The sequence below is a fragment of the Peromyscus eremicus genome, chromosome 1 (assembly GCF_949786415.1).
Source record: "Peromyscus eremicus chromosome 1, PerEre_H2_v1, whole genome shotgun sequence".
NCBI classification, from domain to species: domain Eukaryota; kingdom Metazoa; phylum Chordata; class Mammalia; order Rodentia; family Cricetidae; genus Peromyscus; species Peromyscus eremicus.
This window is the reverse complement of record NC_081416.1, coordinates 75130788-75151192: the sequence shown is the minus strand read 5'-3', so window position 1 is coordinate 75151192 and position 20405 is coordinate 75130788. Positions and strand designations below refer to the sequence as shown.

The following is a 20405-nucleotide window of genomic DNA, read 5'->3' as shown; positions in this document are numbered from 1 at the left end:
TTTTTTGCTTTGTTTTGTTTTTTAAACAAACAAACAAACGTTTTATGACACACCTTTAGTACCAGCACTTCGGAGGCAGAGGCAGGTGGATCTCTGTGAGTTTGAGGACAGTCTGGTGTAAATAGTAAGTTCCAAGGTAACCAGGCCTGTATAGAGAAACCCTGTCTCAAAACAACAAAAATAGATTTAAGAAAAATTGCTTGGCATAGTAGCACATGTTTTAAATCCCAACACTCAGGAGGCAGAGGTAGATAGATCTCTGTGAGTTCAAGGCCAGCCTGGTCTACATAGTGAGTTCCAGGGCAGCCAGAGCTACATAGTGAGACCCTGTCTCCAAAAAAAAAAAGAAAAAAGAAAAAAGAAAAGAAGGAGAAAAAGAAAAGAAAAAAAAAAACAAAAGAATAATGGGGTGCTAGAGAGATGTCTCAGTTATTAAGAGCACAGGCGGCTCTTTGATGGGACCCAGGTTCTATTCCCTGCACTCATATGATGGTTCACAATCACCTGTAACTCCGGTCCCAGGGTACCTGGGATCTGTGGGCACCAGGCATACATGTACCCATTATGTGCAGCCAAAGCACCCATGCACACATAAAATGATGACTTTTTTTAAAGCTGGGGTTTTTTTTGGCGTGTGTGTATGAGAGAGGAGAGAGAGAGAGAGAGAATAAATATGATCTTACTCAGGTATGAACAGGAGCCTTCAGAGGCCAGAATGTTTGGAACCTCCTGGCACGTGTCAATGGCTGTGAGCCACCCAATGTGGATGCTCTGAACCTAACTCCAGTAGACTGCAAAAGCAGTACATTTTCTCAACCACTAAGCCATATTTTGCTTGCTTTCCCTCCCTTTTTTCTTTTTGAAACAGTCTCTGTGTATCTCTGGCTGGTCTAGAACTTGTTATATAAAACAGATTGGCCTTGAACGCACAGAGATCCATCAGCCTCTGCTTCCTGAGTGCTGCAATTAAAGGTGTGTGCAACCATTACCCCCATCCCCCTTTTAATGGAAACAGGATCTTGATGTGGAGCCAAAGTAAGGCTTGAACTTAAGGTTACTCAGTCCTGAGTGGGTAGGTAATATATAGGATATTTCTTGATTTTTTTTTATTTTTTATTTTTTTTGAGACAGTGTTTCTCTGTGTAGCAGCCCTGAGCTGTCCTGGAACTAGCTCTGTAGACCAGGCTGGCCTGGAATTCAGAGATCTTCCTGCCTCTGCCTCCCAAATGTTAGAATTAAAGGCAAGTGCCATCACACCCAGCTGTATATAGGATCTTTAATTGATAATTTCTCTTAATTGATAGTTTCTCTTGAATTCATTCTGTTGTCAGCACATATTTATGGTATTATCATTCTATCTTTGTCAGTCATACCATCTTTTTACAAAACCAAGTTAGAAACCAGGAAAGTTTTGTTGTTGTTGGTTTGGTTTTTCCAAGCAGTTTCTCTAAGTAGCCCTGGATGTCCTGGAACTCAAAAGGTATGCACTACAATACCCTTCAAAACTAGTATTTTTACCTTCATTGATGTATTGAAGATTATGTCCTATGAGATTTGTTTTGTTTTTCAAAACAGGGTTTCTCAGTGTAGCCTAGTCGTCCTGGAACTCACTGGCCTTGAACTCACAAAAGATCCTCCTGCCTCTGGCTCCTGAATGCTTGGATTAAAAGTCAGTGTCACTTCTGCCCAGCAATTTTTTTTTTAAGACAGGGTCTCTACATAGCCCTGGCTGTCCTGTAACTGCATATATACATTAGACTGACTTTGAAGTTACAGAGATCAGCCTGCCTTTGCTCTTTTATACCCTGTGATTACAGATACTTACTTGCCTCTAGAATTCTAGACTGTCAAGGCCACTTTTTTCCCCCTAAAGCATTGGCAATTTGAGTCGAGGGCCTTAGGCATGTTAAGAGTACTCTCTTTCACTGAGCTGTATATTGCACAGAGCTACAAGTTTTACTCAGTTTCTCTCCTGGATATTTATTTATTTGTTTATTTATATTACTCCTTTGGTAAGGATTTCACTAAGTTGCTCAGCATGGTCTTGAATTCCTGGGTCCAAATAATTTGCTTGCTTCACTCTTCCAAAGCGCTGGGATTACAGTCACACAGGCTGTCATGCCTGACTTATTTTTGCAATCATGTAACAAATAGTCACTCCTCCAAGTATAATTTGAGTCATCTCTCAAAGTTAGTTCACTCTTGTATGTTGTGGTATAATTATCTTTGTGTTTGTCTTCTCTGTAAACAGTAAGTTACATGAAAGGAAGAATTGTATTTGTGTATAATTGGTATCTGACATGCCTGATGACAGTTTGCTGGTGGATTAAACCAGCACTCTGCCTATTCTGGGGCTGGGACCCATCTAGATGGACTTTGGGGAGCTTAGTGCCCACTCTTTGGTTAGCACCCTGCTTATTTGCCTTTAGGTTCTGCGACCTTTTTTGCTTCGCCGAGTTAAGGTGGATGTTGAGAAGCAGATGCCCAAAAAGTATGAGCATGTTATTCGATGCCGGCTTTCCAAGCGCCAACGCTGTCTCTATGATGACTTCATGGCACAGACCACGTAAGGGAGGACTGAGGGTAGACCCTGATACTCTGGGTTAGAATCCAGGTAGCTGTTAGAATGTCCCTTATTTATTTTTCCTCTCTTCCCCAGAACTAAGGAGACACTAGCTACAGGCCATTTTATGAGTGTCATCAACATTTTGATGCAGTTGCGGAAAGTCTGCAATCATCCAAATCTATTTGACCCTCGACCTGTTACCTCCCCTTTTATCACCCCAGGCATCTGCTTTAGCACCGCCTCTCTGGTGCTAAGGGCCACTGATGTCCACCCACTTCAGGTATGTAGTTTTCCCTACGGTTAGTGCTTTCTTATCCAAACCTCCTTCCTACCTCTTCTTTAGGGTCTGACCTTTTGCATATTTACTATTTCTTTATTTCATCAACTCAGTACTATTTTCCTAGCTTCATTATTTTCTAGTCATGTGACCTTTGGCAAGTTAATTATTAGCCTAAGCTTCCTTGTCCATAAAAGCAGGGATTATAGGCAATGTGCCTGAGAATCAAGTTTAAACTTTTTGAAAATGTCTGGCATATCTATTATTATTTGGTAAATACTATTTTTTCTTATTCTTTCCACCTTTTTGTTGTTGTTGTTGAGACAGGGTTTTACTATGTATCCTTGGAACTCACTATATAGAGACATCCTCCTGCCTCTGCCTCCCGAATACTGAGATCAAAAGCATGCACCCAGGCTTGCTCATTCCCACCTTTTGAAATAGGGTCTCATCTATTCCAGGATAACCTCAAACTCCTAATCTTCCTGCTTCTACCTTTTAAATGCTGGGATTACAGACATGTGCCATGATCCTGAATCCCTTAATTTTGTAATAGTGAAATATAGTCAACAAAATTATCATTTTAACCTATTTGAAGTCTACACTTCAGTAACATCAAGGACATTTGTTGTACAGTCATCTCCACCATCCATCTTCAGAATTGCTTTTGTTTTCTGAAGCTGAAACACTGTACCTATTGAACAACTCTTCCTTTCCCCATCCTTTGACACCTACCATTCTACTCTGTTACTGTCTGAGTACTTGATGAAATAAAGTCATAAAGTACTTGTTTATCTACACGGTAGCATATGTTAAAAAAATCCTCCCCCAGCCCATTTTTAAAGTTAATATACCTTCTTAAAAGGAAATGTTAGGCCTGGAATATAGCTCAACTGAGAGTATGCTTGCGTAGCATGCACAAAGCATGGAGTTCAATCCCCATCACCATATCAGCTGGACACGGTGGTCCGTACTTGTGAGGTGTGAAGGTTAGAGGATTAAAAATTCAAATGCATCCTCAACCATATAGATTTAGCCTAGCCCTGAAGTACCTGAGACTTTGATACCCTGCTCCCAATACCAATGGGGGTATTTTTATCAGTCAGATCATAATGGCATAGTTTGTAATCCCAGTGTTTAGTAGCAGTATAAATAACAAGCTTTATGTACAACACCACACCTCCTCCCCCAAATAAGAAGATGTTGATTAATAGGCTGTGGTTAACAAGAGAATAAGAAAAGATTACCACAAAACACTTTGTTAACATGTATTTACATTCTCAAATGTGAACTGGATAGAGGCGAGGGAGAGAAGTAGCTCCTTGAAGATGTTCTTCCTTTACTCTTTGGTTTCTCTGTGGAGCTTTGGTGCCTTTCTTAGAACTCACTCTGTAGCCTAGACTGGCCTCGAACTCACAGAGATCTGCCTGCCTCTGCTTCCTGAGTGCTGGGATTAAAGGTGTGTGCCACCACCTGGCTCCTTTTTTCTTGAAGTGCCAAAAAAGCCTGGAGTCTGAGCTCAATAAAGTGATACCGGCTTTCATATTTACAGATAGCCTGGGAACTGTGGCAGGCTGAAAGATCACCCATGAGTCCCTAGTTCAGAGTCAACCACTGAGTGAAGGTGGTAGCAGAGTTACTCCTGGGACTTCCATCAGAATCATGGAGCCATTTCGGATGTAAACCTTAATAATAGCCTTTCATCCCCATCATACATTTAAATAGTGCTCCTCGAGACTGACTCATTAAGAAACTTGGAACTCTGCCTAATCCTCTTTCACCTTCCCTCTTTTCTCCACTGGGGGAAAAAGGCAAAACAAAACCTGGTTTTCCCTTTGTAGCTTAGAGGCTAGGGTTGGCAATTTCCCAAGATGGGACATTAATGTCCCTTGCAGTGGAATTAAGTGCCCTCTCACTGCATGGCTAGTAGGTATACAGGATTCCTTTTCCACACTCATTATCTATCTGTCCTGCTTAGGGGAGGGCAACAGAAACTAGAACTCTCGAGGCCCACAGTTTGTCCACTTCACTTCCTCACTTCTCTTCCAGAGTATATGCTAGCCTTACTTTGACTTTGAAGAATTGGCTCACTGTGGGGGCTAGCAGCCTGGGAGTTTTTATAGGGCTGGCCAGCGGGGTGGAAATCAAGGAATTCCAGGTGAGAGTTTTTGTTGGAGAAGCCAAAGCCAAACCAGGGCTTCAGATGCTCTTCTCAGACAGATTTCTTTTTTTAAGACTAAATAGTAATTTCATTGTGTGGATAATGCTACATTTTATTTTGTTATCTCTCAGTGGGCATCTGCTTTGCCTTTTGAATGAATAAATTTAGTTTTTAAAATTTGTTTGAGACAGGGCGTTGCTATGTCCAGGTCATCCTTGAACCCAAGATCTTTTCTGCCTCAGCCTCCCGAATGCAGGGGCTACAGGCATGCGCTGCCATACCCAGCCCACCTTTCTGCTTTTATGACTAATGCTGCTATAAATGTATAGATAATCTGTTTGAGTCCCTGCTTCCTATTTTGAATCTATGCTCAAAAATGAAGTTGTTCTGGGCAGTGGTGGTGCACATCTTTAATCCCAGCACTTGGGAGGCAGAAGTAGGTGGATCTCTGTGAGTTTGAGGCCAACCTGGTCTACAAATGGAGTTCCAGGGTAGCCTGGGCTGTTATACAGAGAAACCCTGTCTTGAAAAACCAAAAAAAAAAAAAAAAAAAAAAAAAAAGAGAGAGAGAGAGAGAGAGAAATAATGCCAGTTTAAAAAAAAAAAAGTTGCTACATCATGTGGTAATTCTATTTCTAATATAGCTGCTGCTATATATTTTACATTTCTTTCAAGTAGTGTTGCAGGGCTTCTGTTCACATCCTTTCCAAAGGATTTTTTTAAAGTAATAGCTATGTTAATATGTGAATTATTAATTCATTGTAGTTTTGATTTGCATTTCTCTTATGATTATCTTCAGCATCTTTTCATGTGCTTATTGATCATTTTTATGTCATTGGAAATGTGTGCGTATCCAAGACATTGCTGTTTTGTTTTGTTTTGTTTTGTTTATGAAACCAGTTGTTTTGTTATTAAGCTCCAGTTTGTCAGTTTTCTTTTGTTAACCTTTACTTTTGATGTCATATCCAAGACATTGTCACCAAAATGGTTCCATTGATAACATGCCTTGTGTTTCTTCTTGTGGCAGCGCATTGACATGGGTCGGTTTGATCTTATTGGCCTGGAGGGTAGAGTCTCTCGATATGAGGCTGATACATTTCTACCCCGCCACCGTCTTTCCCGCCGCATTCTGTTAGAAGTAGCTACTGCTCCTGATCCCCCACCTCGACCCAAGCCAGTCAAGATGAAAGTCAACAGGTACGTGCATTAAGGAATAAGGGGATGCGTTTCTTGAAAGAGAAGGAGGAATTGAAATAGAAAGACTTGTAAGCTAGGTTAGTTCATACAGGTTGCTTCAGAGTGTGCTTGTTGTAAAGGGATTGGGGAAGCAAATGACTGGAAGAGCTCTGAGAGGGACTCCTGTGTTGCTGATGTTTTTGTTTTCTCTTGGTACTTTCTGGTTATCTCTGGTTCTCTGCACCACTTTCTCCGTAAGGGGATCTCTCTTCTTTCTTCTTTTTGTTTGTATAGTCTTCCTGCCTTGTCTTAGTTTCTCTTGTTACTTATTCTCCTTCTGTGTCTACTTAACCCTTTAATTTTTCCTCATAGGATGCTGCAGCCAGTGCCCAAGCAAGAAGGCCGTACAGTGGTGGTGGTGAACAGCCCACGGGCACCCCTTGGCCCTGTCCCAGTCCGCCCCCCTCCAGGCCCTGAGGTCTTAGCCCAGCCCACCCTTGGTCCAGTCCCTCCAGTGCTGCCAGCACCACTCATGGTGTCAGCCTCGCCTGCCGGAGCCCCAAGTGTTCCTGCATCCCGGCCGCCTGGACCTGTCCTCTTGTCTCCCTTGCAGCCAAACACTGGTCCTCTCCCCCAGGGTGAGTGAAAATGGAACCAAGTGTAATGGGATTACTTCTGGGTACAAAGTAGTAAAATTAAAAGAGTTCAAGGATTAGGGAGCATAAGGTTCAGTAGGCTAGAAGGAATGGTAGTATGGAGGATTTTGCAGCCCAGCTAAGGCGTTTGTCAAGATGTATCTGACAGATGTTTGTATCTGCAGTGTTGCCATCCCCCGTGGGAGTCATGAGTGGGACCTCACGGCCTCCCACACCAACCCTGTCACTGAAGCCAGCCCCACCTGCCCCAGTTCGCCTGAGCCCAGCTCCACCTCCAGGCTCCTCTAGCCTGTTGAAGCCCCTCACAGTGCCTCCAGGCTACACTTTCTCACCTGTTGCTGCTACCACCACTTCCACCACCATAGCAACTGTTACCACTACAGCAGTGCCAGCTCCGAATTCTACACCACAACGCCTCATCTTATCTCCTGAAATGCAGGCTCGTCTGCCCTGTAAGTTATCAGGCCTATGTGTGGAGGGTCTTAGGATAAAAAAGCTACATGCTAGAGAGCTGTAGGAAAAGTGGATCGTGAAAACCAAGTTCTAGGCAGCTAGTTCACATTAGGTGTTTTGCTAGATAATGGTAAATCATAAATAAGAGATGTCAAGGAATTCACAGTTTATTCTGTAGGGGAGATGGCCCATAGATGAGTAAATAGTGGTAAGCTCAGCAAAGTAAGTATTTGCAGGATGGTGGTATAACTCAGTGGTAAATTACTTACCCAGCATGTATAAGGCCCTGAGTTTCATCTCTTGGATGCAAAATCATGAGAAAAATAAATTAAGGTAAAAAGATTGTACAGAGCAAGAAGTATTGTTTGTCTGGTAGTAAGCCATTAGAGAGTGTAAAGAAAATTACAGACAAATGGCACTGAACACAAAGGCTCCCAGTGGAGGCTTAGTTTCTTGAGCGTGATAAATTATGAGGAAGGTTTAGACTCAGGAAGATAGGTGCTTTGTGGGGGTCTAAGATGGATGGGCTTTTGGACAGCATGAGTCCTGTGTGCATAAGGCTTTCTCTGTTTGTAGCTGGAGAAGTGGTCAGCATTGGGCAGTTGGCCTCCTTGGCACAACGTCCAGTGGCGAGTGCTGGAGGAAGCAAACCTCTCACCTTCCAAATCCAGGGCAACAAACTGACTTTGACTGGTGCCCAGGTGCGCCAGCTGGCTGTGGGGCAGCCCCGCCCGCTGCAAAGTAGGTAAAACCCACCCCCTGTCCTGCCTTTTTCCTCTTTACTCTGTCTTTGTGTGACTCTTTAGATGTCAGCCTTTATGATCCTTAGCTTTGGTGGGTAGGGCCAGAGGGAATGGTTGGAAGGGGTCTTTGCTAAAAATAGGAAAGGATAATTCTAGAGCTGTTACTTCTTGCCTATTCTTTCTCTTGCTCTTGCCTCTGCCCTCAGGCTGATAGGTGCTTCTTTCTTTTTTTCTTTCTCTCTTTCTCTCTTTTCCCTTAACCCAGGGAATGTGGTGCACCTGGTGTCAGCAGGGGGGCAGCACCACCTCATCAGCCAGCCTGCCCATGTGGCCCTCATCCAGGCCGTGGCCCCGACCCCTGGCCCCACCCCTGTCTCTGTGCTGCCTTCTTCGACCCCCAGCACCACCCCTGCCCCCACTGGCCTCAGCCTTCCGCTTGCTGCTAACCAGGGTGAGGCTCTTGGCCTTTGTATTTACTCAGCCCTTCCCTGGCCTTGGTCCTTTCAGGCGTGTCCTGGGCCAACTGTGTGTCTAGCCTTCCCTCAGTGTTGTTCCTCCTGCCAGGATCTCCAGTATCTGTCTGCCACTTTTTCTTTCCCCTGGACTTTTTGCATCCTTTGGGTCTCTTTGTTTCTTTTCTACCTTCCTCTCAATGTGGCTTCCTCTTGCAGTGCCGTCATCCATGGTGAACAATACAGGCGTGGTGAAGATTGTAGTAAGACAAGCCCCTCGGGATGGACTGACTCCTGTCCCACCACTGGCACCAGCACCTCGGCCTTCAAGTTCTGGGCTTCCAGCTGTGTTGACGTCACGCCCTACATTAACCCCTAGCCGTCTAACCACACCCACTCTGGGTACTACTCGTGCCCCTATACCAACACCCACTCTAGTGAGGCCCCTCCTCAAGCTGGTCCACAGTCCTTCGCCTGAAGTCAGTGGTAAGTTCATAATGGCTGAGGCCAGAAATTTTTATCAGAGATGAATGAGACATTGGTAGCCCTGAAGGTTTCTTAGTCACAAAAGATCCCTTTGTTAGCATATTTACTATGAGTCTTGAGAAAGAAAGGCTAAACCACCTTACTCCTTAAACTTTTGACCTCGTATTATGAGACTGAAGGGTTTCTGGGAAATTGGTGAAGCTTGTAGGTTAGTGGAAGGGTTGGGACAGGTAGTAGCAGGAGCAGAAAAATAGTTCTTCATGAAGCTAACTTGTCCTCTGTGTCTCCACAGCATCGGCCCCTGGAGCTGCTCCCATGACCATCTCCTCTTCTCTGCACATGCCATCCTCACTCCCTGGGCCAGCCTCTTCTCCAATGACAGTTCACAATTCCTCTCCCCTTGCTAGTCCTGTGTCCTCTACAGTCTCAGTCCCTGTGTCATCCTCACTTCCCATCTCTGTCCCTACCACGCTGTCTGCCCCAGGCTCTGCTCCACTGACCATCCCCATCACAGCACCCTTGCCTGTTTCAGATTTAGGTCCAGCTCTGTTGACCAGTGTGGCTCCAGCACTGGCTGTTGTCTCAGCAGGCTCTGGACCACCTTTGGCGTCAGCAGGGGTTTCCCCGTCAGTGTCAGCCTTGGCTCTGGGTTTGGCCACTACTCCAGCCTTGTCCCCACCTCAGACATCTGGTCACTCTCTGTTGCTGGCTACCACCTCTTCACATGTTCCAGGATTGAACTCAGCTGTGGCCCCAGCATGCTCACCTGTCCTGCTGCCAGCTTCAGCTCTAACCAGTCCTTTTCCAGTATCGCCAAGTTCAGCTCCAGCTCAGGCTTCCCTTCTGGCTCCAGCACCTTCTACATCTCAGGCTTTATCCACCTCTCTGACTCCTATGGCGGCTTCACAGACAGCAATCCTGGGCCCTTCTCCAACTCCTCCTCTGGCTCCACTGTCAGTTCTGGCTCCGTCACCAGGCTCTGTCCCTCTTCTGGCTCCATCACAGACTCCGATTCCATCTGTAACACCACCATCAATGCCAGGAACCCCTTTACCCTCATCATCACTGGTATCAGCTTCAACTCCTGTGTTGGCTCCCTCATCAACTCAAACTATGGTGTCAACCCCAGCTTCACCAGCTCTCTCAAGCCTGGCTTCTTCTCAGACATTGACCCTAGCCCCAACTTTAGCAACTCTTGGTGGATTGTCTCCATCTCAGACACATTCTTTGGGAACAGGGAGTCCTCAGGGGCCCTTTCCAACTCAGACATTGTCATTGACTCCAACGCCAGCACAGACACTGTCTTTAGCACCAGGAGTACCACTGGGTCCAACTCAAACACTGTCTCTGGCTCCAGCACCCCCTTTGGCTCCAAGTTCTCCAGTAGGCCCAACTCCAGCTCACACGCTGACTTTGGCTCCTGTATCATCATCTGCTTCACTCCTGGTCCCAACTTCGGTGCAAACACTGACCTTGAGCCCTGCCCCAGTTCCTGTGCCCACGCTGGGTCCATCTGCCACCCAGACTTTAGCACTGGCCCCAGCCTTAACACAGGCTCCAGCTTCCCAGGCGTCTTCCCTCGTTGTTTCGGCATCTGGTGCCGCTTCCTTGCCTGCCACCATGGTAAACCGGCTGTCTGTTCCCAAGGATGAGCCTGAGACACTGACTTTGCGATCTGGTCCTCCCAGCCCTACTCCCACTGCTACCTCGTTCAGTGGGCCCCGGCCTCGACGCCAGCCCCCACCACCACCTCGTTCCCCTTTCTATCTGGTAAGTCTTACTTTCACAAAGGAATTGGAAATTGAGTTTTTTCTTATAGTGTTGTTACAAAGTATAGTGTTATCAGGGGCCAAGTCACATTTGGATAGACTCGTCTTTTGTGGGTGTGTATTCCAGTCTGTAAAACAGAAATATTAATGTGTTACTTTTTCGGGGGATGTTTAGTTTGGGGTTTGGTGCTAGGGATTGTATCCAGCACCAAAGAGTAAACTCAACAGTACAAAATTAAATAGCCCAGGAGCAGAAAGTTCCAGCTATTCCCTTCAGATCTTATCCTGTCTTTTTCTCCCTATCAGAGATGATGTTTTTTCTTTTTTAAACCTCTACTCTTTATTAAGCAAAAGTTCCTAGGCTAACTACATAGCCTAGGTTGACTGTAGATTCATGATCCTTCTTCCTCAGGCTATATTACCAGTGCTTGCTCTCTCTTTTTTGTGTTGTTGGTTGGTTGGTTGGTTAGTTGGTTTTGGGGTTTTGGTTTGGTTTGGTTTTTGAGACAGTTTCTCTGTGTAGCCCTATCCTGCACCTCACTCTGTAGACTAGGCTGGCCTCAAACTCACAGAGATCTATCTGCCTGCCTCTGCCTCCCCAGTGCTGTGCCACCACTGTCTGGCATTTGTCCCCCTTTTTAAAAAAAGATTTTAAAAATGTTTATTTTTGTGTATGTTATGTGTCTTTATATGTGCGCATGTGTGTGCATGTGCTCTTTAAGGCCAGAAGAGGACATCTGATCCCCTTGAACTATATTATAGGCTATTTTGAGCCTCTTGATGTAAATGCTGGCAACTTTTTTGGAGACAGTTTCACAACAAAGCTCTGTAGCTATCTGGCTATCCTGGAATATGTGCCACAATGCCCAGCCAATGCTGGCACTCTTAGTCTCAAAACTCTGAGTCATTGTTCCTTCCACATTATGCCCCCCCCCCCTTATTTAATGCTGAGAGTCTTATAATGTATCTAGGCTGGCCTGGAATTTAACTACATAGCCTAGGTTGACTGTAGATTCATGATCCTCCTTCCTCAGTTTGCTTCCTGTGGTTTCTGACCTATGCTAAGATGCCTGTCTTTGTATCTTGTCACATTGTGTTTAGTTGTTTGTGTATGTTCTTTGAAGAAATGTCTTCAGATTATTTGCCATTTTCAATTACTATGGAGGTCGTCCACCACCTTACCCTCTCCATGTTCTAGGGATCAAACTTGGGCTCTCGTGCTTGCCTACTATTGAGTTCTAAGAATTCTTTTCTTCTCTTTTAATGTTTTTATTTATTATTCAAGAATTTCATATATTTTGATCATCAGGCATGGTGGTGCATGCCTTAAACCCACCACTGAGGAGGCAGAGGCAGGCAGATCTCTGAGTTCAAGACGAGTCTAGTCTACAGAGCTAGTTCCAGGACAGTCAGGGCAACACAGAGAAACCCTGTCTTGAAAAACAAAACAACAAAAAAATTATTTTGATCATGTTCTTTGCCGTACCCCAACTACACCCAGATCTTCTCGACCTTCCCACCCACTCACCTTCACTGTTTTTTCTCTCTGTTAAAAGTAACAACCCACCACCACCATCTCTCTCTCTCTCTCACACACACACACACACACACACACACACACACACACACACACACACAAAGTGGAGCCAATTTGTGTTGGCCAACTACTCCTGATCTTGGGGCCTGCTCTGTAGTGCGGTTGATAGACCCAGTGTCAGTCTGTTCGCAGAACTGACATTGTTTCTCCCAGCAGCTGTCAACTGTGAATAGCTTCTTTCTCTGTTTGTTTTTGGTTGTTTGTTTTGTTTTGTTTTGTTTTTTGTTTTTAAGTTTTTGAGTCAAGGTCTCACTATGTAGCTCTCTGCCTCCCAAATGCTAGGATTAAAAGTGTGAACACCAACACCAATCAAGAATAGTTTCTTGACTTGGGGTGGGCTTCCTCTTCCTCCCCCAGAATGGTTAGTTGGGTTCCAGGTTTTTGTTTTTGTTTTTGTTTTCCCTCTTCTCCATGCCAGGGATCAAATGCAGGACTGTCAGTGTGGTAAGCAAGAGTTCTACCAAAGAACTATCTCCAGTGATAACATAAATTTATGCCAAATATCAAAAGTACAGTGAATGGGTCAAAACTTTTATGCCAAATATCAAAAGTACAGTGAACAGGTCAAAAATTAGTCATGTTATATAAGGTTTGCAGTTCAGTGAAAAGAAGACAATGTAATTACATAAAACTATAAGCATCGTGAATGCTTTTACAAAAGGTAGAAGTTTTGTTTTGTTTTGTTTGTTTTTTGAAAAAGGACTTCTCTGTGTAACAGCTCTGGCTGTCCTGGAACTTGCTTTGTAACCCACAGAGATCCCCCTGCCTTTGCCTCCCAATTGCTGGGTTTAAAGGGGTGTACCACCATGTCTGACAATAATTTGGTAGTTTTAAAGACAAACTAGAAGGACAGATATAGGAAAGAAATCAATCAAGGTCTTTCAAATTTCCAGGCTGATAAGTTGTCCTTTTAAGCTCTAGGATACCTAGGTGACTGTTAGCAAGTTCCCACCCACCCCATTTTATTTTCTGGCTCTTGTCAAAAATTTTGGGGATTAGCCTTTCTGTAGCTGTTTTTAAACTTAAAAAATAACGAGTAGTGGGCTGGAGCGGTGACTCAGCAGTTAAGAGTACTGACTACTCTTCCAAAGGACCTGGATTCAATTCCCAGCATTTACATGGTAGCTCACAACTATCTGTAACTCCAGTCTTAGAGGATCTGACACCTACCTCTGTGAGCACTGCACTTACATGGTACAGTCATATAGGCAAGCAGAACATCCATACACATAAAAATAAATATTTAAAAGGTGTGTTTGTGTGTGTTGGCCATTTCACCCTCCATAACTATCTTGCATTCCTTCCCACTCCTGTTGAACCCTTTCCCCCAGTTCCCTGTAGCAGCCTTTCTTGGGCCACCAGCCCCCAAATCATGACACAGAGACTTATTATTAATTATGAATGCTTGGCCTTAGCTTAGATTTCTTTCTAGCTAGCTTTTTTTTTTTTTTTTTTTAACTTAAATGAACCCATTTCTATTCATCTATGTGCCACCTTGAAGCTTGTTTACCTCACCTATGTCCTGCCATCCTGCTTTCCTTCTTCCTCCCTATCTGTCTGGCTAAGCCCTGGTTCTCCTTTTCTCTCTGCTTACCAGCCCCACCTATCCCTCCTCTACCTAGCTATTGGCCATTCAACTTTTTATTAGATCATTCAGGTGCCTTAGGCAGGCAAGGGAAACAGCAACACATCTTTACATAGTTAAACAACACATCTTTATGTAGTGAAACGAATAGTCTATTCCACAACAGACCCCCTCCTATTTTAAAGTCTTTTGTTTGTGTTTTATTCTTGGTGGCCCACTGAATTTAATTTGTCTCACTTACATGAGCATGAGTAGGGTGGTTATTAAATTATGGTTATCTGAGTACAAGATGATCTAAACATAGAAATGTTTTGGATATAGCTTGGCACTGTCAATTACATAGTCAGGCTTGTGTGACAGTGTTTACCCACTGAACCATTTTACCAGCCCAGCCATGGACTTTTGGGCAGTTTTAAAGTACCAACCTCATTCCTGTGGAGGATGCCTCAAACCTAAGCAGAAAGCAATTGGATACTTCTATAGCATACTACTGTTAAACTAATGGGCACATCTTGCCTGGCATGTTGGTGTTATAACTTGTAGGGTTCACGGCCAGAAAAGGCCATTGATGACTTTACTCTGCCAGTAGTTTGTTGGACATTTTGTGGTACTGTGGCAGCTAGGTCCTACCCAAAATGTGTGGAGTCTTCTGCAATAGGGTCTTACTATCTTGTCTCGGGGAAAGCCAAGAGCAATAAGAATAGCCTGTGTTGTTTGGGAACCTTCTAGGTCCTCCCTGACCATCAATCAACTCATAGGTAGATATCCCATACCTGGCAACTGGATTTCATTTGATAACTAGCCTATGGCTTTTAGAAATAGCCTTATCCTCCCATGCAATAAGTTACCTGCTTATGCCTTCTTGTTTTCTTTCTTCCTTTTTTTTTCAAATGTGTATGGGCTGGAGCGTTGGCCCAGTTGTTGAAAGTGCTATTCTTATAGAGGACTGGAGTTTAATTCCCAGCACTCACATGGGGTGGTTCACAACCATCCATGACTCCAGTTCTAGGGGATGCAACACCCTCTTCAGGCCTCTGGGGCACTATATGCATGTGGTTCATAGACATAGGTGAACACAAAACACCTACACACAAAATTATGCATTTGTATGCTTGAGGGGGAAAGAGAGTTAAGAAAAGGGCATCGAGGGTCCTCTATCTGTGTTCACTAATTTGAGACCTGGTGCTCTCTGAATCTGGGGTTTACATTTTCTTGGCTAGCCTGGAACCAACAAACCTCACAATTCTCCTGTTGGTCCCCTGCAATGCTGTGACCACAGGCATCAGTGTGCATGACTAGTGTGTTACTTGGGTATTAAGATCCAAATTCAGGTACTCACAGTTGTAGAGCGAGCCCTCTTAAATGTTAGGTTATATTTCTTACTCCTTAATTACACACACACACACACACACAATTTATTTTTATTTATTTTGAAACAGGATCTCTTTATGTAGCCCTGGCTGTTCTGGAGCTTAGCAGGCTGGCCTGGAATGTGTGCCCTGAATATTTTTAAATTAGCTTACAAGTTTCTTTATGATTTCTTCACACTTAGTTTTGGTTAATTCTCCCCTATTCCCCACCCACATCCCTTTCCATACCTGATAGTCTCTACTTCTAATGCAGTGGTTCTCAACCTTCCTAATGCTTAGACCCTTTAACAGTCATAAACAACCATAAAATTATTTTTGTTTCTGATTCCTAACTGTATGTAATTTTGCTACTGTTATGAATCATAATGTAAATATCTGATGCAGGATACCTGATATGTGACCCCTGTGAAGGGGTCGTGACTTACATGTTGGGAACGGCTGCCCTAATGTCATGTGTTCTATCCCCCTTATAGCTTCCTGGTCTCTACAGGCACTTCAAATTTAAAATTTCAAAGCGAGGATCCACACATAGGATAGAGAACATATAACATCTTTCTGAGACTGGACTACCTCACTCACTATATTTCTAGTTCCGTATATTTTCATGCATATTTCACAATTTGACTTTTCTTTATAGCTGGATAAAACCCAATTGTGCATATACACCACATTAAAATTGTTTTTGTTTTATGTTGGTGATTAAACCCAAGGTCTGTATCTGTTCAGAAGTAAAATGATCAGAATAATGAAGAGATGTCTGACTCCATTTAAATCTACCATATGTCTTACCACTACGAGGATTATAGAATTATAGGACCAGAAATATCTGTCAATACTTTTTGGAGTATATCTTCAGTTCCTACTGTGATTCATGGAAGAATTCACTGATAAGTTATGCTTTAAAAAATGCTGTCTTACATGCTTAGTGTATGTGTTTGTGAATGCTAAAATACTAATATATAATATTATATTATTATATAAATAATAAAATATATATGTTTGGGGGTACGGTTTATCTTGTCAGGGAGCATGGGAGTAGTTTGATAATTATGACTCTTAAGTTATATGTGTGCTATATAACTTCAAATTCAAATTTGCATGAATAATTAGTATATTTTATAAATATTCTATAATGTTTGTAGGCAATTTTTGGTTTGAACTTACTTGGTTTATCATATAATTCTAGTTGGAATTTTAATTTTTATTATGTACCCTACTGATTATTTGGTTGAGGTAAAAATTATGTACATATAAGAAAAAATAGCCTTTTATTTATACAGTGGATGATTTGACTAGTTCTCATAGGTAACTCCTACCCCATATTTGTTTGTATTACTACTAATGTCTATTACTATTAATTACTATTAATGTGTACTGTATAGTTTCTAACCTCACATTATGAAATTTTATTTCTTTCACAGTGACAGAACTTGAACTATTAAAGTTAAATTATGTAAGAAAAATAAAAATTGATACACTTACAGAAAATCTTTTTTTTTTTTTTTTTTTTTTTAAAGAAAAAAGTGAACCCAAAATACAGAAAAGTATGTTTATCTAAAATCATTTAGGTTATCGCCTAAGTAAAGCATGAAGCGTTGAGGTTTTTCTTGGCTTTTTCCCAGTCTTTCCTCCACCATCATGCAGAACGATTTTGCTTCCTCATTAAGTCCCCTCCTTAGCCGGGTGGTGGTGGCCCACGTCTTTAATCCTAGCACAAGGAGACAGAGGCAGGAGAATCTCGTGAGTTTGAGGCCAGCCTGGTCTACAAATGGAGTTTCAGCATGGCCATGGCTACACAGAGAAAAACCCTATCTCAAAAACAGAAGAACACCCTCATTATTTCATGCTTTCCCATTCTTCCCTTTGTCATTTTTCTGTTGTAGTGAGCCCCCACCCCCTGATCTTTTTTCCCCCCTTTTTTGAGACTGTACCCCCTCCAGAGAGCTGGATTAAATGCAGCACACCTGGCTCTATCTGCTGATTTTAAGTTACATTTATTTTGTGTGTGTGTGTGTGTGTGTGTGTGTGTGTGTGTGTGTGTGTGTGCGCGCGCGCGCGCGCGCGCATGTAAGTGTTCATTCACATTCCATGGACCTACTACAAGAAAAGATAAGTTAGATGTCCTGAAGTTGAATGTTACATAAGAAAATTGCCACAAATCAGCCATGCTATAAATTGTTGGATATGTAGGTCTTCATTTTGATGTTCAGGAATTCTGCTTTAATAAGCATACAAGGAAAGATAAATTTTCTCTTGTAGAGGATGATTTCATTTAACATTGAGAAAACAGCAGTTTTCATTGACTAATTTTGAAAATGATAAAGCTCACAGTATCTGCCTTAGATCTTATTACTATAGACTCCATCTATAAGAGTCTAGATTTTTATAAAGTTTTGTTGCAAAACTCTTGAGTACACCAATTTTTGTTTTTTCTTCTTTAGGATTCTCTGGAAGAAAAGCGGAAACAGCAGCGATCTGAACGCCTGGAACGGATTTTCCAGCTTAGTGAGGCTCATGGGGCCCTGGCACCCGTGTATGGGACTGAAGTCCTGGATTTCTGTACTTTGCCCCAACCTGTTGCCAGCCCCATCAGCCCTGGTTCTCCTGGCCCCAGCCACCCCATCTTTTGGACTTATACCGAGGCTGCACATCAGGCTGTACTGTTTCCCCAGCAGCGACTAGACCAGCTATCAGAAATCATTGAGAGGTTGGCAGGGCTAAATGATGATGGGAAGTGGGTCTTGGGGCTTCAGTGGATGTAGTTCTTAGCGCTTATGAAGGTGCTAACTTCTGTGATATTTCAGGGTCATATCTTTTACATTGTTTGCTTTCTTCCTTTCATAGGTTCATCTTTGTCATGCCTCCTGTGGAGGCACCTCCCCCTTCCCTGCATGCCTGCCACCCACCTCCTTGGATGGCCCCTCATCAGGCAGCCTTCCAGGAGCAGTTGGCCTGTGAGCTCTGGCCCCGAGCCCGTCCTTTGCACCGTATTGTATGTAATATGCGTACCCAGTTCCCTGACTTGAGACTCATCCAGTATGATTGTGGTGAGTTCTTGGCTGTTGCAGGACCCTCAATATTTTCATAGTTTTGTTTGAGACAATGTCTCATGTGTACCAAGATGGCCAGTGATTTGCTTATGGAGCCGAGGATGACCTTTAACTTCGGCATACCCAGAATATTTTGCAGTCTTAGTGTCAAGACTATTTACATCAAAGAGATGCAGCATAGAGGTAGCGTTTTGGTAGCTTTTGTGGAAGTTAAGTGTATGTGATGTTAATTGATTTATTTACTGAGTGGTTATCAAGACTTCTGTCATTTTGCTTTTCATTTGAGATAATGAGTGAGATCATCATAGCATAGAGTATGGACGCAACCTTCAGTCCCAGCAGAGGCAGGCCAGATCTCTTGAGTCCTGGTTTATGGAGCTGGTTCAGGACAGCTAGTGCTGCACAGAGAAACCTTGTCTTGAAAAAAACCACAAGTTATGGAAAAAGGCAGCTGCATATGATGGTGTACACCTATAATCCTAGCACTTAGGACAAAGAGGCGAGAAGATTACTGCAAGTTCAAGACTAGTATGGCCTGTGTAGCAAGTTTCAGGCCTAGCAGGACTACAAACCAATAGCTTGCCTTAAAAAGTTGATGCATAGGAAATGATTTGTGGTGACATTAGCCTGCACAGTTAAAAACAATAGAATACATTTGGCTGAAAGAAACAAAAGCAAGTTTTACAGTGGTTTAAACCACAAGAACATTTGTTGTTTACATAATAAGAAATTCTGAGCTGGCAATGGTGGCACACGTCTTTGATCCCAGTTCTTGGGAGGCAGAGGCAGGCGGATCTCCATGAGTTCAAGGCCAGCCTGGTCTACAGAGTGAGTTCCAGGACAGCCAGAGGTGTTACATGGAGAAACCTTGTCTAGAAAGACAAAAAAAAAAAAAAGAACTCTTTACCCCTTACTCTCAACCTATTTATTCTCCTGATTTTTGCATGGTGTTATGATAACTACCAAAACTCTTGACAATTTCCTAAATGTCCTAGATTGTGAGAAAAGATGAATTTTTACTCATATTTGCTCAGTTAAAAACAAAACAAAAAAATACGTTTTTTTGCCTGGGATGGTAGTACATGCCTATAATCTGAGTATCTGAAAAGCTTGAGCATGAAGATAAGCTTGAGGCCTTATCTACATAGTAATACTTGGTCTGGGGGCAGGGGGCAGGGAGAAAAAATTTTCTTGTGTATATAATGTGTCTGTTCATACATGTATGTGTGAGTGTATGTGCCTGTGTTTTGAGTGTGGAGGCCAGAGGCCAATATCAATTATTCTTCTCTATCACTCTCCACCTTTTTTCTATAATTGATTAAATTTATTTTTTGGCAATTTCATGTTGTTACACAGTTTCATGATTGATTGCTATATATATCTTCCTGTCTTCACCCCCATGCCAGCTTTTACATGGATGCTAGGGATTCAAACTGAGGCACTCATGCGTACATAGCAAATACTTTAATCATTGAGCCATCTCTGCAGCCTCCTTCTCCCCACCCCACCCCCATTTTAAATAACGTCTGAAACCATAATAGGTTAATTGCAGGTCTTTTGAAACTGGGCTGGAGGTTCAGCTCAGTGGTACGTGCTTTCCTAGCATGCACAAGGCCCTAAATACAATCCCTAGCTCACTCCTCACCACACATGTGTATTGAAACTTGAGCTGACAATAAAGTAACTCCAGGGTGTCCAACACTACCAAAAGTTTTTATTACTTTGTTAGTTTTCTGTGGGTACCACAAGGTATGAAGTCCAAGACAATCTGTGGGAGTTGGTTCCATGTGGGTTCCAAAACTAACTCAAGTTGTCAGGCTTGGCAGCAAGTATCTTTACTCATTGGTCTTCTTTCTAGTTTACTCACTAGAAATAATATAAATGTTATTTCTGTTTGTCGTAATTAAAAAATATAATTTAGGTTCACTGATTTGATGTGTTTTGCTTGTGTGTATGTATGTATATGTGCTACATGCATGCCTGGTGCCCAAGAAGGTCAGAAGAAGGCATCAGATACCCTGGAACTAGAATTACAGATGGTTTTGATCCACCGTGTGAGTTCTG

The 20405-nt window shown here is 42.9% G+C and overlaps 1 protein-coding gene across 3 annotated transcripts in view; it reads left to right on the top strand.

The window, feature by feature from the left end:
* Positions 1–20405, top strand: part of Srcap (Snf2 related CREBBP activator protein) — a 53747-nt gene that overhangs the window by 23306 nt on the left and 10036 nt on the right. For 2 of the 3 annotated variants that reach the window (XM_059266453.1, XM_059266442.1), the window contains exons 17-26: positions 2430–2566; positions 2660–2846; positions 6032–6201; positions 6553–6818; positions 7001–7288; positions 7866–8030; positions 8704–8970; positions 9263–10740; positions 17733–17998; positions 18136–18338. In XM_059266453.1, coding sequence (XP_059122436.1) covers positions 2430–2566; positions 2660–2846; positions 6032–6201; positions 6553–6818; positions 7001–7288; positions 7866–8030; positions 8704–8970; positions 9263–10740; positions 17733–17998; positions 18136–18338 — 3427 coding nt within the window. Of the gene's footprint in view, positions 1–2429; positions 2567–2659; positions 2847–6031; positions 6202–6552; positions 6819–7000; positions 7289–7865; positions 8031–8297; positions 8484–8703; positions 8971–9262; positions 10741–17732; positions 17999–18135; positions 18339–20405 lie in introns of all 3 variants that reach the window. The other variant, XM_059266464.1, reaches the window with a different exon arrangement.